This window comes from Erpetoichthys calabaricus, chromosome 2, assembly GCF_900747795.2.
Source record: "Erpetoichthys calabaricus chromosome 2, fErpCal1.3, whole genome shotgun sequence".
Taxonomy (NCBI): Eukaryota; Metazoa; Chordata; class Cladistia; order Polypteriformes; family Polypteridae; genus Erpetoichthys; species Erpetoichthys calabaricus.
This window is the reverse complement of record NC_041395.2, coordinates 290,923,097-290,941,775: the sequence shown is the minus strand read 5'-3', so window position 1 is coordinate 290,941,775 and position 18,679 is coordinate 290,923,097. Positions and strand designations below refer to the sequence as shown.

Here is an 18,679-nt window from a genome sequence, read left to right as displayed (position 1 = left end):
CAGAGAGGTGAGATTGCATTGGTGTGGACATGTGCAGAGGAGAAATGCTGGATATATTGGGAAAGGATGTTAAAGGTAAGAGGAAAAGAGGAAGACCTAAGAGGAGGTTTATGAATGTGGTGAGAGAGGACATGCAGGTGACGGGTGTAACAGAGCAAGCTGCAGAGGACAGGAAGATATGGAACAAGATGATCCACTGTGGCAACCCCCTAACGGGTGCAGCTGAAAGATGAAGAAGAAGAACACAAATATCCCTTCCCAGGTGAAGAGCCAGGGCGTCATTCTTGACAGTGCTCTGACTTTTTCTTCCATCTCCAAAACATTTCTAGACTTCGTCCTGTTCTTACACAACATATTGGTTAATGCCTTATTTGCTTCACATATAGATTACAGTGATGCTATTCTATCTGTCATCCCTAAAAAACATATCTATCGCTTACAGCTTATTCAGAATTCTGCTTCTGGGATAATTACCTGTTCTAAATCCACTGAACATATCACACCTAATCTCTCCCAACTTCACTTGCTCCCTGTTTACTACTGAATACAATACAAAATACTGCTCTTAACATTTAAAGCTCTCCACAATCTCACTCCTCCCTATTTTACTGACCTCCTACAGACTTACACTCTCTCCCGTTCCCTCAGATCCTCATCTGCAGCTCTACTTTCTGTACCACACATCAAACTCTGTTCTATGGGAGCTCAAGCATTCGCTCATAGTGCCCCTCAGCTCTGGAATTCTCTTCCCTCTCATATCTGTCAGCTAAACTCAATAACACAGATTAAAACTGCCCTCAAAATATATCTTTTCAAACTGGCATACCAATTATGAGTTTTTCCACTGTTATAGCCAGATACCTTTGATGTTTGTTACTACCGCTGTACCGTTATTGTTATTTGATTTTATTGTCCTATTTATTTTAAAATCTTCATTACTGTTGTTTAATTTCATTGTAAGGTGACCTTGAGTGTTAAGAAAGACATCTATTAAATTAAATGTGTAAATAAATAAACAAAAATTAACAAAAGTAACAGTAATATAAATAAATGACATAAACCATGGATTTTGACCCCAGCCAGGAGAGGAACCCTGATGTAACACAGTGAGAGCAAGCAATCTCTGCAAAGGTAGCATTTGTAACTGAACTGGGGCCCAGGGGCTTTCAGGTGCCCACCCACTTCCCAAACACACCACAGTCAGGTGCAAAGTGAGTTCCTTTCTAATAAACTGTTTCAGTGCCCTCTTCAAGTTCTGTGCAAGCTTGCTCTGTCACACCTTCTCTTCTATAGCTTCTTTGGGGATTCTGTACATTTTGCTTTTTGTCCTAATTCAGACATAATCATTTTTAGTGCACTTCTCTGCTATAGCCTTAAATTAAAGCAGCCCTTACTATAATTTGCCTAACCCTTGCCATTCATTTTTCACTCCTTCACTTTTGCTCCTCTTTGCCTTTGTTTTTCCCTTCTCTCTATGAGGATTTAGCATTATAATTATTCCCCAGCTTAATCTAAACTTGTATTTGTAGCACATAAAGCTAAAACCTGTTCTGGTTTAATTTTATGCAATATAAAATAATCTATGATCATATTTTTTGTTAAACTACTGCATGCCTTCCCTTAGTGATTCCCTTCCAGTGCAGATGTTTCATGAATCTTTTAATTTTAGCACAGTTCTTGCGGTCATTATGGGGATTGTGCAAAACATTAATCCTTCTTTAAAGTTATCCACATTTATCCCTTCAAATGTTGCATAACATGTGTAGAAGGGTTTCTGAAGGTCACGTCCTTATTATGTGTGGGACGTCATGACTGCTTCAGATATGCATCACTCTCCTTTCATATCAATCTCCTGGACATGCTGGCCTTGCAGTGACGTGAAATACATCCCCCACTTTGTTTAAGGCAGTACATTATCTATCATCTGCCGTAATCAACCTTTTTGTTGTTGATTTAACAAACTTCTATTGATAACATTTTTCCAAATCTTACTCAGATGAAAAAGACCCCACTGTGTTTCTTTATGTATCTTCTTCTGGAGCATTTTGTAATAATTACAGACCACAAAAAAGACCTGACAGATATTTCCTTTTTCATGTTTTATTTCACGTTACTTTGTGTGCCCCCCAAAACACACTCCTTTCTTTTAATGCTGTTTACCACTTACCTTTGCCTGAAAGTGTTTACTAGTTCAAAGTCTATTGGTTTCCTTTACAATATAATAGTTATATACGTTGCTCTAATTGCAAAGAAATAAGGGCTGTTATCCCCTTAGTTGGCATGGGTGCCAGCCACTCTCATCAAGTCCAGTTTCATTTTGACTTTCTTCTGTGAATGAACAGAACAATGGGATTCTGGTAATGTTCATAACATATGTTTCTTTAATGAAGGTGCACAAATTCAAATTCTGTAAATTAAAATCTGTTTACAGGTTTGGTGTATCTGCATACTAATTTTATCAACTTTGTAGAATACTCAACAACTCATGTTTAGCCCTGTGCATTTTGTTTTGTGAATTTCATTGGATGAGACCATCTTATTCATGTCTGCTGTTTTATGTGTGAATATGAATCTCTCTGTTTCTTAGCTTATTCAGTAAAGAATGTTGGCTGTTTAACTTTATCATTTCCAAGGAAGGAGAATAAACAGTTACTTCACTCACTAGTGTCCAAACCCTATATGAGCTGACAGTTGCTTAGATACATACATTGCAGCCCACCCTTTTGTCTTTAACAATGTGAAAGTCATTCTGCGAGCCAAAATATAGCATTTGCTCATTTCTTACAGCACTGCTATTTGTATTTGTAAGTGATATTCTTATCTCCCTTTACTACTAATATCTGCATATATATATATATTGCAACATGTGGAGAAAATGAACCCTCTTGCTCATTCCATTCTGTACTAAACACCAGAATCAATATTTAATTTCTATTTTTGCATAGACCTCGTATTCATCTTTAAAGATAGTTTCTTTATGTTATATTACAACCAGTCGGCCTAATTTGTTTAGCTACAATCTCTATTGAAAGTAACACAGTATTTTAATATATGTTTCGTGCAAATGCTTCTATATAGTTTAAAGAAATAAAAATGCCTGATGTGTTGGAAATATGATGAGATGTGCAATAACTTCAAACTACATAAATATTAAGAAATTTTGTTAAGGGTATGAGGATAATTAGAAAGCACACCAGAATCTCCAGAAGTCTTGAGAAAAGTACTGAGCCTCCATTGTGATGTAATTTTAATGTGGACATCATTATGAGCATTGCTACTAGTACTTGGGGGGTCCACATCAATCTCAGGCTTGACTGGTTTCATAACACAGAGTAACTACATAAGAAAGGGCAGGGAAAACACTTTTTAATTTGTTTCATGTGAGTAGTGACACTGCGGTGGGCTGGCGCCCTGTCCGGGGTTTGTTTCCTGCCTTGCGCTCTGTGTTGGCTGGGATTGACTCCAGCAGACCCCCGTGACCCTGTAATTAGGATATAGCGGGTAGGATAATGGATGGATGGATGGATGGGTAGTGACATCTTTTACATGTTCTACAGCTCTGTGATGGCCATTGTGATTTTCTATGCTGTAGTATTCTGGGACTTTAAGAAGAGTGGACCCTCAAATCTCCAAGCTGATTAAGAAGGCAGAACAAATAAAGTTCTATCTATCTATCTATCTATCTATCTATCTATGCTTTGCTGAATGTCTTCTCAATTTATGCCCTTAGTCAGCCATTCATTCCTACAAACTTTAAATCCCATTTTTCAGACTGTCCAGGCTGCTGCATTGGACAACACTCCATTGTCTGTTTCCATATATGTATGTATAGATCTTTATGTGATAGTTTTCTGCTGAAAAATGCAGTATGATCTTAACCAGCATCCAGTTATAGTATTTGTACAGTCAATGAAAGAAATATTTTGAAGTTACAGATGGCATCATCTTTATGTAGCCTTTGTCTCACCTTGGCTGAAAATTCTTCTCTGTAGACTTTGTCCAACATTATTCCAACATGTTCCTCCTTGTAACAAGTGAAACAACTTGGCAGACATTTGTTATTGTACTTACTGTATATTTTTATTATTGTATATTGTTTATATTTATGCTTCTTAATTTTTATTACTAACATTTCTGCTGCATGTTTAGTGTACTTTTGATGTATTGTATCAAAATACACAGAGCAGGAGCATCCTTTGGTATTGTATACTGGAATGGAAAAATTAGAACTAAGACATGAAATTAATTTGCCATCTGCTTGATTGATGCCATCTTTATTAATTGGTAGTAAGGTATGGTCCTTTATCTGTTAAATAATTACATTTTTAATACAAAATAAAACATGACAGTGGTGTTGATGAGTAGTACTGATAAAAAATGTACAAACAAAGGCAGCAGTACATTACCATTATACATAACAATATCTTTGGATAACAAATCAAAAACATAAATATTTGCAATCACATTTGTTGCTACTTGATCACCAAGAACAAATTCCTTCTTCACATAATTCATGTCCAGTAGTCCTAGTCATGATCTGGTGTATGTAAATAAAGTTAATGTTTATAAGAATTTGTCAGACATATTGTAGAAATACAATCTTTTATTAACATTTAGGTTTTTCCCTGCTTTATGATTCATGCCTCGGTGATGAGCCATTCATCTATAAATAAGGACTTGATACTAACATCAGTATTTCAAAGCCGGCAACACAAAGAAAATGATAAACATCCATCTCTTTTTTATCAGTAGCAAAATTTCATTTTCTAAAATTCCAGTTGTTACTTTAGCCCTTTAAACATTGTTAAAGACAATCAAACCTGCCTTCTGTCTGAGTATTTCTTTAATAGTGGCCTTATTTTCTTTGTGATTGCATTTTAAAGGTGGATTAAAGGTGCAGGAAGTTTCCAAACACTGAATTTCTAAATGAATCCACCCTCCTCTTTTTCAGTATTATATATTCCTATAACCTTACAGTTTATTTATGTATAATAGCAGCAATTACTTTTTGATGTATTGTTGAGGAAAACTAGCATATTATTGAAACAAATATTGCATTTGGTTTTTGGTTATTTTTTATTTACAAAAGATTAAATATCTGTCAACGAGAAGAGCAGCACCATTGAACGATTTGTATTGTGCTTGGCACAGTCAAGCAAATTATTCCTGCTGGACGTTTCGTAGATAATAAAAAAATTAATTTAGACAATATAAGAAAAAATAGAAACAGTTCTTCATTTCACAGTATTGATTGAATCATAAAGCTTAATGTGAGAGCACTCATTATGAAATGTAACGTGGGAAGCCTGATTGATTCTCCAGACATCTTCACAGGATTATAGAAAACCTTGTTCTGTAAGACTTGTTCACATTGTCATAAAAAATCTTGAAAGATGCATTAAAAATGATTAAGCAGTATATATACCATAATCTTCTACTTTTTATCACTAATCACTTTCTGTAACTAATTTTTTTACCACCACTCAAACTTGCCTTTCTGAAGGTATTGTTAACAACTAAAGTATCTCTTTCAGTTGCAAAAAATTAACATCTTAGAGTTTAAGATTTTTAGGTTTCTCCCAAGGAAAATCATCTCTGCCAAAATGTCCATAACATGCTGTGCTTTGGTAGATTGGTTGCTTCAGTTCCAGGTCCCTAGAAACATAAAATATGTAAATAGCAAATGAGTTGAAATCTAAAATTTATTGTAATAAGATTCATTATATACAGTATAGCACAATTTGTTCACAAATGTTTTGTGTCACTGCAATCTGGAGGTAGGGTTTGTACTCCTAACATAATTTATATTTCACTTGAGTCACAGGAATGCAGGACACGTTACTTGTCTTAAATATCAAATCAGTTCTAATTGCAGTTTTAAATACTGAAGCTTCCTTCCATTATTGGAAAAATTTACTATGTTTGTTCATTTCTTGTATAATACAGTCCATCCGAAAAGTATTCACAGCGCATCACTTTTTCCACATTTTGTTATGTTACAGCCTTATTCCAAAATGGATTAAATTCATTTTTTCCCTCAGAATTCTACACACAACACCCCATAATGACAACATGAAAAAAGTTTACTTGAGATTTTTGCAAATTTATTAAAAATAAAAAAACTGAGAAATCACATGTACATAAGTATTCGCAGCCTTTGCCATGAAGCTCAAAATTGAGCTCAGGTGCATCCTGTTTCCCCTGATCATCCTTGAGATGTTTCTGCAGCTTCATTGGAGTCCACCTGTGGTAAATTCAGTTGACTGGACATGATTTGGAAAGGCACACACCTGTCTATATAAGGTCCCACAGTTGACAGTTCATGTCAGAGCATAAACCAAGCATGAAGTCAAAGGAATTGTCTGTAGACCTCCGAGACAGGATTGTCTCAAGGCTCAAATCTGGGGAAGGTTACAGAAAAATTTCTGCTGCTTTGAAGGTCCCAATGAGCACAGTGGCCTCCATCATCCGACAGTGAAAGAAGTTCGAAACCACCAGGACCCTTCCTATAGCTGACCGGCCATCTAAACTGAGCGATCGGGGGAGAAGGGCCTTAGTCAAGGAGGTGACCAAGAACCTGATGGTCACTCTGTCAGAGCTCCAGAGGTCCTCTGTGGAGAGAGGAGAAACTTCCAGAAGGACAACCATCTCTGCAGCAATCCACCAATCAGACCTGTATGGTAGAGTGGCCAGACTGAAGCCACTCCTTAGTAAAAGGCACATGACAGCCCGCCTGGAGTTTGCCAAAAGGCACCTGAAGGACTCTCAGACCATGAGAAAGAAAATTCTCTGGTCTGATGAGACAAACATTGAACTCTTTGGTGTGAATGCCAGGCGTCACGTTTGGAGGAAACCAGGCACCGCTCATCACCAGACCAATACCATCCCTACAGTGAAGCATTGTGGTGGCAGCATCATGCTGTGGGGATGTTTTTCAGTGGCAGAGACTGGGAGACTAGTCAGGATAAAGGGAAAGACGACTGCAGCAATGTACAGAGACACCCTGGATGAAAACCTGCTCCAGAGCGCTCTTGTCCTCAGACTGGGGCGACAGTTCATCTTTCAGCAGGACAACGACCCTAAGCACACAGCCAAGATATCAAAGGAGTGGCTTCAGGACAACTCTGTGAATGTCCTTGAGTGGCCCAGCCAGAGCCCAGACTTGAATCCGATTGAACATCTCTGGAGAGATCTTAAAATGGCTGTGCACCGACGCTTCCCATCCAACCTGATGGAGCTTGAGAGGTGCTGCAAAGAGGAATGGGCGAAACTGGCCAAGGATAGGTGTGCCAAGCTTGTGGCATCATATTCAAAAAGACTTGAGGCTGTAATTGCTGCCAAAGGTGCATCGACAAAGTATTGAGCAAAGGCTGTGAATACTTATGTACATGGGATTTCTCAGTTTTTTTATTTTTAATAAATTTGCAAAAACCTCAAGTAAACTTTTTTCACGTTGTCATTATGGGGTGTTGTGTGTAGAATTCTGAGGATTTGGGATAAGGCTGTAACATAACAAAATGTGGAAAAAGTGATGCACTGTGAATATTTTCCGGATGCACTGTATACTTTTAATAGTGTACCAGCTGCTCACTCCACAATGTAGTCTTTTAAAATCCCATTTTCTTTATCTATATACCATGTCACCACTTATTAAGTACAAATGTTCAACAGCAATGAAGACAACTTTACATGTGCAGACTCTGCTGCTTAAAGCAGCTAGGCAGCTTGAAAAGATTGTTCATGCATGTACAGTACATATGCAGAGGGGGTGTAGGCAAGACCAAAGATACAAGTGGCTTTGAACATGGCATGATATTGAATGGCAGATGCATAGCACAAGTTTATCATTTACAGCACTACACACACCATGGTTTTCACACAAGACAATGGGGAGATTGTGAATTGGTCACCACCCAAAGTTAACCAGCTAGCAGAATCAAATTACTTATAAAAGTGTCTGTTGGAGGCTGACATTGACTGCACTCAGGCAGATACAGACATAAAATTATTAGTCAAGTACAGGAACTGATATCCTACTCCTGGTAATAAAAAGTGAAACACTGAAATTTCAGTGGGCTAAGAACCAAAATACTTGAGAAATGGAAGACATAATCTGGTTTGATGTCCTGATGTATGTTGAAAGGAGGTTGATGATACTGCATGGATTCATCCTGCTTGTATCAACAGTGCAGTTTTGCTATTTACGCTACAGTGGAGTGGAGTATGATTAGCAAACCATAGATCCTTCATATAAGTAAAGTGACTAACTGTCAGGTACATGCCTTCATGTCATCTATGTAACCCTAAGGGTACAGACACCTGCTTTTTCAACACCTTGTTGATTTTGTGCCTCACTGTACTAAGGCTGATGTGGAAGGGCCAAGCCCATATAATGTAGGTAGACACTCAATCTTCCTACTGTTCTTTTCAACTGACTTACAGTAATATAAATACGCAATTATGGCATTTTATCTTTTGATGGACAGCACACATGTGTGGGCTTCCTGGTTGGGATGAGTTCCAATCCCTTACTTAGCCAAGAGGCAAGTAGGATGGAAGGACAGGAGGAGACAACCTGGCAAGGCTACTGGCCCCACTGGCACTCTAGATGACAGCTTTCCTGAGCGACGCTACCACTGCAGATACCTGCAAGGTTTGTCGGGAACTGGACTCCGATAGAGCAGCCTTGTCAGGTTCCATGGGTGCCACAAGGGGATGCTGCAAGGATAAGGGATACATGATCCCTACTCTTTGGAAATTCCATTTGACACAGAAGTGCTTTCTACGGGCTATGCCCTGGCACCGTAAGTACTCCTGGGTCTAAGATAAAAGGAGCCACTAGACCTCATCCAGTTTGGTCAGAGTCAGCAGAGAAGAAGGACAAGGCTCTCCTGGAGGAGTGGAAGGAGAAAGAGAGAAGAAGAACTGTTCTGTGTTTGGTTATGCCCATTTTCCAGTCTTTATACAGTACTGTGCAAACATTTTAGGCAGGTGTGAAAAAATGCTGTAAACAAAGAATGCTTTCAAAGATGGAAGTGTTAATCATTTATTTTCATCAATCAACAAAATGCAGTGAATGAACAAAAGAGAAATCTAAATCAAATCAATATTTGATGTGACCACCCTTTGCCTTCAAAACAGTATCAATTCTTCTAGGTACACTTGCACACAGGTTTTGAAGGAACTCGGCTGGTAGGTTGTTCCAAACATCTTGGAGAACTAACCACAGATCTTCTGCGGATGTAGGCTTCCTCACATCCTTCTGTCTCTTCATGTAATTCCAGACACACTCGATGATGTTGAGATCAGGGCTCTGTGGGGGCCATACCATCACTTCCAGGACTTCTTGTTCTTCTTTACGCTGAAGATAGTTCTTAATGACTTTGGCTGTATGTTTGGGGTCATTGTCCTGCTGCAGAATAAATTTGGGGCCAATCATACGCCTCCCTGATGGTATTGCATGATGGGTGAGTATCTGCCTGTTCTCAGCATTGAGAACACCATTAATCCTGACCAAATCTCCAACTCCATTTGCAGAAATGCAGCCCCAAACGTTCAAGGAACCTCCACCATGCTTCAGTGTTGCCTGCAGACACTCATTATTGTACCGCTCTCCAGCCCTTCGACGAACAAACTGTCTTCTGCTACAGCCAAATATTTCAAATTTTGACTCATCAGTCCAGAGCACCTGCTGCCATTTTTCTGCAACCCAGTTCCTATGTTTCCATGCATACTTGAGTCGCTTGGCCTTGTTTCCACGTTGGAGGTATGGCTTTTTGGCTGCAACTCTTCCATGAAGACCACTTCTGGCCAGACTTCTCCGGACAGTAGATGGGTGTACCTGGGTCCCACTGGTTTCTGCCAGTTCTGAGCTGATGGCACTGCTGGACATCTTCCGATTTTGAAGGGTAATAAACTTGATGTGTCTTTCATCTGCTGCACTGAGTTTCCTTGGCCGACCACTGTATCTATGATCCTCAACGTTGCCCGTTTCTTTGTGCTTCTTCAAAAGAGCTTGAACAGCACATCTTGAAACCCCAGTCTGCTTTGAACTCTTTGTCTGGGAGAGACCTTGCTGATGCAGTATAACTACCTTGTGTCTTGTTGCTGTGCTCAACCTTGCCATGACATGAAACTGTCTTCCACAACCTCACCTTGTTAGCAGAGTTTGGCTGTTCCTCACCCAGTTTTAAGCCTCCTACACAGCTGTTTCTGTTTCAGTTAATGACTGTGTTTCAACCTACGTGTGACATTGATGATCATTAGCACCTGTTTGGTATAATTGGTTGGTCATACACCTGACTATAATCCTACAAAATCCCTGACTTTGTGCAAGTGTACCTATAAGAATTGATGCTGGTTTGAAGGCAAAAGGTAGTAACACCAAATATTGATTTGATTTAGATTTTTCTTTTGTTCGCTCACTTTGCATTTTGTAAATTGATAACAATAAACAATCATTATTTATATTTCTGAAAGCATTCTTTGTTTACAGCATTTTTTCACACCTGCCTAAAACTTTTGCACAGTACTGTATGTTTATTGCAACTGGGACTTGTGTCTGTGAGGTTGTGTCTGGTGTTTGAAGCTCAGTGGTGTCCCCTTGTGGTCACAAGTTGCATAGTCATCAGGATTCCTGGCTGTCTGCTTGGCAGGAACCTGCATTTAAACATTTTTTCTTTTGGCCAAAACCACATCAGATAACCATACACGGTGCATGGTAAGTATGACTCTTATATTATAACCATGGAGAAGAAAATGGCAAAAAGAGGTGGCAGATATTTAGGGCACAAACATTCTGTTGCTGTGGTTTGCCCATCTGAGTGCTGGAAACTCTTAGAGGGAAGACTGTCCTAGTTACAAGAAGTAGATGAAGTCTTCTCTGAAAGGACAGATGAATACTTGTAATTTTTGTAATTAGCGCTTTGAGTACTGAGAAAAGCACTATATAAATGTAATGAATTATTATTATTATTATTATTATTATTATTATTAATTACTCTGATGAGAAACTCATCAATGCTTGGTGGACTTAGCAGGAGACGCAGCACCTGCCCAGGTACATTTCACCATGGGTTGTGAACAACCAGGGAAGCAATCACCCGGCAATTTTTGTTTTTTCCCTTTGAACAGCGAGTCAGTGGCTTGCTGTTTTCTGCATTCTTCTACACCTAGGCAAGATGTCCGTGATACGCCTACAGCAAAGAGAAGGCCCTATGACAAAGATTTCCCACTGATGGACACCAGTTATGGGGAAGAATGCGGGGCCCCATGGGTAAACCAAAGCAGCAACCCAGAAATGGAGCAACAAATCCTGCTGCACCACACCACGGATACAGATACAAATGAAGAATTGGTGAGTGATACATGTTCTTCTTTTAATAACTGCAGCCTGGAATCATGTCTGGAAACTGGAACAAAAATAATGCAGCCAGAACAGACTGGTCAATGTGGTGTCTGCCCAAACTATATCCTCTAAGTAGCATGGCCTGATTAGGCATGCACAAAGCACACTCACACCAACTGACTTCAGAGAAGCAAAAAGGAACACCTGAAGCCCACTATGAGAGCCAGAGAAATTAGTGCCGGCTAGGTCTATGAGAGCTTGAGGAACGTGTACAACCAGTACAGAGCTTGCTACAGGTGCACCACTGGAGACACTGAAAGCCTATCTGAAACAGGCAGGCATGAGACTTATGACTAAATCTGATTTGGCTGCACAGGTAATGAATATGCAGTAATGAATAAGGGAATGCAGAGCAAATGGGTCCTGGACGTACGTGACGGGAACCAAGTAGCTGCAGTTTTGACACTTGAACAGTGTGCGACAGTTGATTTTCCAGTGCTTGGGCATCCAGTCAGAGAAATGTCTCCTCAGACTAAGGAGACCAAGACGGAAAGGGAGTTCAGAGTGAAAAGAGCCAATATATTAAAGCCAGCATCCAAATTACTCAGACCCCTACAAAATATGTGGCTGTCCCCTCTAAAAAAGAGGAACAAGAGGTACAGACAATCAGAGGTCTGTCTTTTACTCATAGAGTATCCCAGACTGTTCCAGTACCACAAAATGAATTGGGGGATCATGCTAAAAAGTCATTTTTTCCCAACATTCGAGTGAAAGAACCCCTAGCGTCATGTTGTCCTATTATTCCTGCCCTGATGAACCCACGGAATACAATAAGAGAGTCAAAATCCATAAAGCAGATGATTGAGCCTGGTTTTCCCTCCTGCTTCCAAACCCACAGAAAACGTTCAATGGGGGACTTTTGATGCTTTGAATGTCATGAAATTGGACTTTGTTTGGGGACCTCTCCCGTACAAGATGCCAGGAGCAGCAAAAGATCACTACAGGCTGGACATTTCCTTTGCTGACTGTTGTTTTTCTATTTCAGACAGAAGTCATGAACATTATGGTGATTATAACATCTTGTTGAATAGTGTACACATTGTTAAACTGGCCACCTTGCCCTAGAAAGCTCAGTTGAGTGCCTTTGGGGATAGGGGTTAGTCTTAGTATTATGGATAGCAGGCATTTGGGGCATCCAAATCAGGATGGATTCCAATCCCTTACCAAGATACATGATCCCCACTCTTTGGAACTTGCATTTGACCCAGAAGTGCTTTCTACGGGCTATGCCCTGGCACCAGAAGTACTCCCGGGTCTAAGATAAATGGAGCCTCTCCTCCTCATCCATGCGAGTCGGAGTTGGGAGAGGAGAAGGACAAAGCTTGCCTGGTGGAGTGGAAGGACAGAAAGGAAGTGAGAAGAAGAATTGTGCTGTTTGGTTTATGCCAGAAGGCAGTTGTAAGAATAAACCATTTATAATATTTGAACCAGGACTTGTGTCAGTGTGGTTGTGTCTGGGGTTTGGGGCTCAATGGCACCCCCTTGTGGTCACACCCTTAAGTTCATATAATCAAAGATTAAAGTCACATGTTGCATTTTCAGGTTTCAAGTTGCCAGTCTAGCATTTCTTGTAAGGTAAATTAGCAAAAAATGTTTTGATAATTGACAAATGAGAAAAGTGAAACATTTTCTACCTAAAGATTTTTCAACTTTGTTTGAAAAAAATGGCATATTTACCTGACAATGACCCCGGGTCGGAGGTCAAAGTTTTTGTGTACAATGTCCAACAGTTCTTTTTCTGTTTTTTCTGAGGATCCATAAGTGAACATTGATATCGACAGAGGATGTGAAACTCCAATAGCATAGGAGACCTTAAAAAGGAAATATTCTTTTTTGAACATTTTTCGTGAATAAACGTTATGTTCTTTACTAGTAACTATTTCATATCAAAGGTGTGATTTACTTTTCTACCCATTACTGCTTTATGCCACTAGTCACTGAGATCAGCCCTTTTGAAGTAGGCACACAGTATGGTATTAGATCCTGACCTGCTGACCCTCTCTGCGTTTCTTTGAAAGCATTCTCACTTTCTACAAGTACTCTGGTTTTTCTTCTATATGTCAAAGATGTGCTTGTTATGTTATCTTCAGTCACTCAGCTTTTATCCTACATATTTTGTTCAAGTTTGTAGGGTTTACTGTAAGTGCCTATCCCAGCACCACTGCACTCAAGGCAGGCACCGGTCCATTGTTGGACACAGACCCACACCAATTGCAGTAATGCAATACTCGAGGTAACTAAACAGTTCATTGCTTTTGATTGATTTTCTTGGAATATGGCTTAGTTCAGGTTTCAAAGCTAAGGAAATAAACTGCAATAAAATTACAATGTGATATACTGGAATGAAAATGCATTTCTTGTATCAGTTAATTACAGTGAAGCTTGTTGTGATTAACACTTTATTTTAAGAATTCATTTTAATTTTCATTTGCTTCTGCTGTCACTTTCAGCAGAATGTGATTTGTTCGTACTTGGCGATTTTGCCTGCTGAGCAGTTTTATTAATTTGTTTTTCCTCTTTGCTTCAGTTAAATTAAAGAAAAATATTTAAAAGCCAATATTACGGACTGCAATATAACAATATTTTAAAAGGGACACTGGACAATGCTATTTCTTTCATAAGCCTTATTGATTACTGTGCAGTCACAACCTACTGTATGTCAGAGTAAAACAACTGGTGCAAAATGGTTCTGAAGTGAAAAACTAAAACACAGGCTCTTAAAAATAAATACTGTATTTGCTAATCCATTTCTCTGCCTACCAATGTAATACGGCAGGACAAGTTTACATTTATGTTAAATTAATATTTGTTTCTAAGATGGTTTCTTTAAGTGCTGTTCGTATCATAAATTTACTATATACAGTACCTTGATAAACTTCACCGTGCAGTTTCATTTGTTGTATATGTCAGTCATAAATGCCTATAAATACTTTCATATCTCTTACAAGTTTTAAAAATTTATGTAAATTGATTGTTGTTAAACATAAAAATTATTTAATACCTGAGTTTGGTGATTTTTAATGCTATACAAATTAGTCTTTTCACATTAAGGTAACTAATTCAGTATATCACTGATGAAAAGTATTTTTTATCACAAGTTAAACTGAACTTTAATATATCTACTGCAGATATTTGTGGAGCTTGGACCTTGTGCTTGCTGCCTATCTAACATAAAAAAGACAAGTTAGACTGTCAGTGCTAACCTTCTTTTAGACAGTGTTTTAATATATTTTTTACTTTTTACTAGTCAAAGGCATTTTGTGAACACAGACATGTATATTTAACACTTTAAGCGCAAACAAGTTAAGTGATTTGATTTGAATCACTCAGTAAATCACACAATGACCTGCCGACTTGGTGGTTTATTGTCTAACGGCTTCACTGCAGAGCTACAAAGCCAGTCAAGATACTTGGTGATGGTGAATTTTGGATTTTTGTTGCCCCTGTGCATGCTTCTCTGCTGTCTATTAGCTTTAGCTTAATACTCATTATTATTTACTTATTAATTATATTTCATTCTCATTTTTCACTTGGTATTCCTATTTTATTTACACATCCCAAACTCATGCAGTTCAGGTTAACTGGCAACTCAGTCTGGCACAGTATGAGTGAGTTGGATTGAGTGCGTGAGTGTGCCCTGCAGAGGACTGGCACCCTGTCTGGCTCTGCTGCTGCCTTGAACCAAGGATAGGTTTTGTGCTCCCCTTCACCACCCCCACCCCACCTTGAATTGATTTAAGCAGATTTAGGATTGTTCTGTTATTTTAACTATATAATTGTTAAGCTGTATAAGATAACTCCATCCATCCATCCACCCATTATCCAACCCCGCTATATCCTAACTACAGGGTCATGGGGTTCTGCTGGAGCCAATCCCAGCCAGCACAGGGCACAAGGCAGGAAACAAACCCTAGGCAGGGCTCTAGCCCACCGCAGTATAAGATAACTAAATAATAAAAATAAACATGATTATATCCATGCTGTAAGAAGCAACTACTTACTTGAACTAGGACCCTTCTGCACAGTTTTGCTTTAACCAATGATTTTGCCACCCAGCGAGCTGCATATGCAGCAGACCGGTCCACCTTGGTGTAATCCTTCCCTGAGAAGGCGCCACCTCCATGGGCACCCCAGCCTCCATACGTATCCACAATGATCTTCCTTCCAGTTACACCAGCATCTCCCTGTAAATATGTGAAATGGTGCTGACAGACTTGCATTTGGAGATTGCCACAGCCTGTTTTGCCATTTAGAGAGAGAGAGAGAGAGAGAGAGAGAGAGAGAGAGAGAGAGCACTACATGACAGACAGATAGTCAAGGCACTACATGATAGACAGATAGACAAGGCACTACATGATAGACAGATAGAAAGGCACTATATGATAGACAGATAGACAAGGCACTACATGATAGACAGATAGACAGATAGACAAGGCATTATATGATAGACAGATAGACAAGGCACTATATGATAGACAGATAGAAAAGGCACTATATGATAGACAGATAGACAGATAGACAAGGTACTATATGATAGACAGATAGACAAGGCACTATATGTTTAGACAGATAGACAAGGCACTATATGATAGACAGATAGATGGATAGACAAGGCACTATATGATAGACAGATAGAAAAGGCACTATATGATAGACAGATAGACAGATAGACAAGGCACTATATGATAGACAGATAGACAAGGCACTATATGATAGACAGATAGACAGATAGAAAAGGCACTATCTGATAGATAGATCTGTTGCTAGTCAGAGGGCTGTACAGTAAACATTAGCAAACATTTTTTGTTGAAGTTTACAAAATATACTCAACAATATTTTTAAATGTACTTTAATGATAACTTTATTTATACGTATGAACACTTTAGAAGTTTTGTGTATCTATAGGTTAGTAGAGGAATGTGTAAACTAGTGGTTACAAAGACCTTAGAACAGGCCTGGTTTATAATTTCACATATGGGGCCAAACAGCAAAACTACAATAACACAAATTTTAAAAGATATTAGTATAAAGATTAAATGAATCAGATAGAGTTATATGTAGCTGCACATACACCACCTGGCCAAGAAAAAAAAGTTGCAACACTTTAAATTTCATTGAACCATCTTTCGCTCTGATTACAGCTTGTATTTGTCATGACAAGGTTATGCAACTTCTCAATACTTATTTTCATCTGAAATTGAATAAATATTTTGCTGAGATCTTGTATTGAAGACAGAGGGCGAGTAAAGTCTTCTCTACCACATCCCAAAGACTTATGGGTTAAGTTAGGACTCTGATGACCAGTTCATGTATGATATTGATTCTTCATGCTCCCTGAACTACTAGTAGTCTACAGACCACTGACAATTGAATTTGCCATCCTTCTACTGTATCTCATTTAGCTATAAATTATGATCATGCAGTATTGACATGGAATCTGATGCTTTTAGCAAATGTTTGAATCGTCTTTTATTTACGAATGTTACTCTGCTAATCATTTTGGGTATAAACATACACAACATTAAAAAGTGGTGTGCTGTGCAGAAGTCTGTGGTACAGTGCTGTAGGGTATAAGCCAGCAGTGCAACCAGTATACTGTATGAATGCACAGAGCGTGAAACTTCTGCAAACCCGCATGAAAGTGAAAAAGCAAAATAACTCATAGCCAGAGTGAATGAAAAAGTGTATTTGTCTGTGAGGCTGAATTACTCTGTATCATTTTATTTGTTAGAGGTCTTACACCATATTTTCACTCTTGTTATAATGTTTATGGTTAGGCTAGTAAAGCTTTCTGTGTTTTTTCAGTTCAAGCTGTGATGTCTTTTCAGTTTTGGGATACATAGGACATTGTTTCATCCCACCTTCCCTGTTGGCTACTCTTCTGAAAGGTTTTAATATGAAATCTGCAGACTGTTTTGTGTGTAATTCCAATTTATTATTTGGAAGCTTAACCTCTACTGTGTCAGATACTTCATCAAACAAAAGCATGGTTTTGGATATTGCCTACAAGTCAGGCAGTTACCAGCTCATGATCATCTTCGTGACATCTCTCTGTTAAACTTTTTCAGGCCTTGGAAAATGCATTGTATTTGCGTGGGTTCATTATGGCAAAGCTGTTAAATTTGCCCTTACCTGAGGTCCCCCAATGACAAAGCGTCCACTTGGTTGGAGATGGTAGATTGTTTTCTCGTCCAGATATTTGGCAGGAATCACTGCTTTAATCACTTGCTCTCTCAGAGCATTCTGCATGTCCTGCAGCTTTATTCCATCATCATGCTGTGCAGAGATGACTACTGTGTGGACTCGTTTTGGTATCACCGCTCCCTTGTCTTGAACATATTGAACTGTTACCTGCATGGTGAATGAAAAACAGAAATGTGCTGTTTTAATGACATCATACTCATTTTGCGTATTTCAGTGTTAATAGTTAATGAGGATACATAAAATGAATGGATGTATGACCATTTCCTCAGGATGATCCAAAATCACAGCATATCGGCCAAGATTGTTCAAACAGGTAGTGTGGCCCAGTAACTCAGCAGCTGGACTGCGTCCTGCATGGCCTCATGATCTGACCTACACTAGGACTCCAAGCAAGTGCTGCATGCTGAAGTGTTAATACTGAATTTAAAAAAACAAAATATGCAAGATAATTTTTGTTTATCACAGAGTGATGCCAAATGAGGATGAAATAGGATGCTAACTGGGAAATCTGTATGCATATCCATATGCTTGAACTTAGCTTTTCAAGAATATGAAACAAATGTAATGATTACGGGTTCTACCTGCTTTGGAGCTTGCATGTTCTCCCCGTGTCTGTGTGGGTTTCTTCTCACAGTCCAAAGACATGCAGGATAGGTGCATTGGTGATCCTAAAGTGTCCCTAGTGTGTGCTTGGTGTGTGGGTGTGCATGTGTGTGTGCCCTGTGGTGGGCTGGCACCCTGCCCGGGATTTGTTCCTGCCTTGTGCCCTGTGCTGGCTGGGATTGGCTCCAGCAGACCCCCGTGACCCTGTGTTCGGATTCAGCGGGTTGGAAAATGGATGGATGGTTGGATGGATAATGACTGACTGACTGTAATGATTACTGTAGATGGAGTTGCTTTGAACACAACATAATTCTGTTTTCTACTGTTCTGGGAAGACAGCAGAATAAGCAGTCAGGAAAGCTTGTTACTGTAGATGGGAGTGAAAGGCATTGTATAAAAAGAATTAATCGATTATAGTATTTTCAGAATAATAAATTGTAAGAAGCTGCAGCATGACATGAAAAG

The 18,679-nt window shown here is 39.0% G+C and overlaps 1 protein-coding gene across 1 annotated transcript in view; it reads right to left on the bottom strand.

The window, feature by feature from the left end:
* Positions 1 to 4,242: 4,242 nt before the first annotated feature.
* The window catches only part of LOC114647185 (S-adenosylmethionine synthase), a 67,210-nt gene continuing 52,773 nt past the window's right edge, over positions 4,243 to 18,679 (bottom strand). Inside the window, exons 6-9 of the mRNA XM_028795759.2 lie at positions 17,540 to 17,758; positions 15,409 to 15,591; positions 13,085 to 13,218; positions 4,243 to 5,655 (exon numbers count right to left, since the gene is read on the bottom strand). Coding sequence (XP_028651592.1) covers positions 5,553 to 5,655; positions 13,085 to 13,218; positions 15,409 to 15,591; positions 17,540 to 17,758 — 639 coding nt within the window. The 3' untranslated portion in view covers positions 4,243 to 5,552. The remainder of the gene's footprint in view (positions 5,656 to 13,084; positions 13,219 to 15,408; positions 15,592 to 17,539; positions 17,759 to 18,679) is intronic.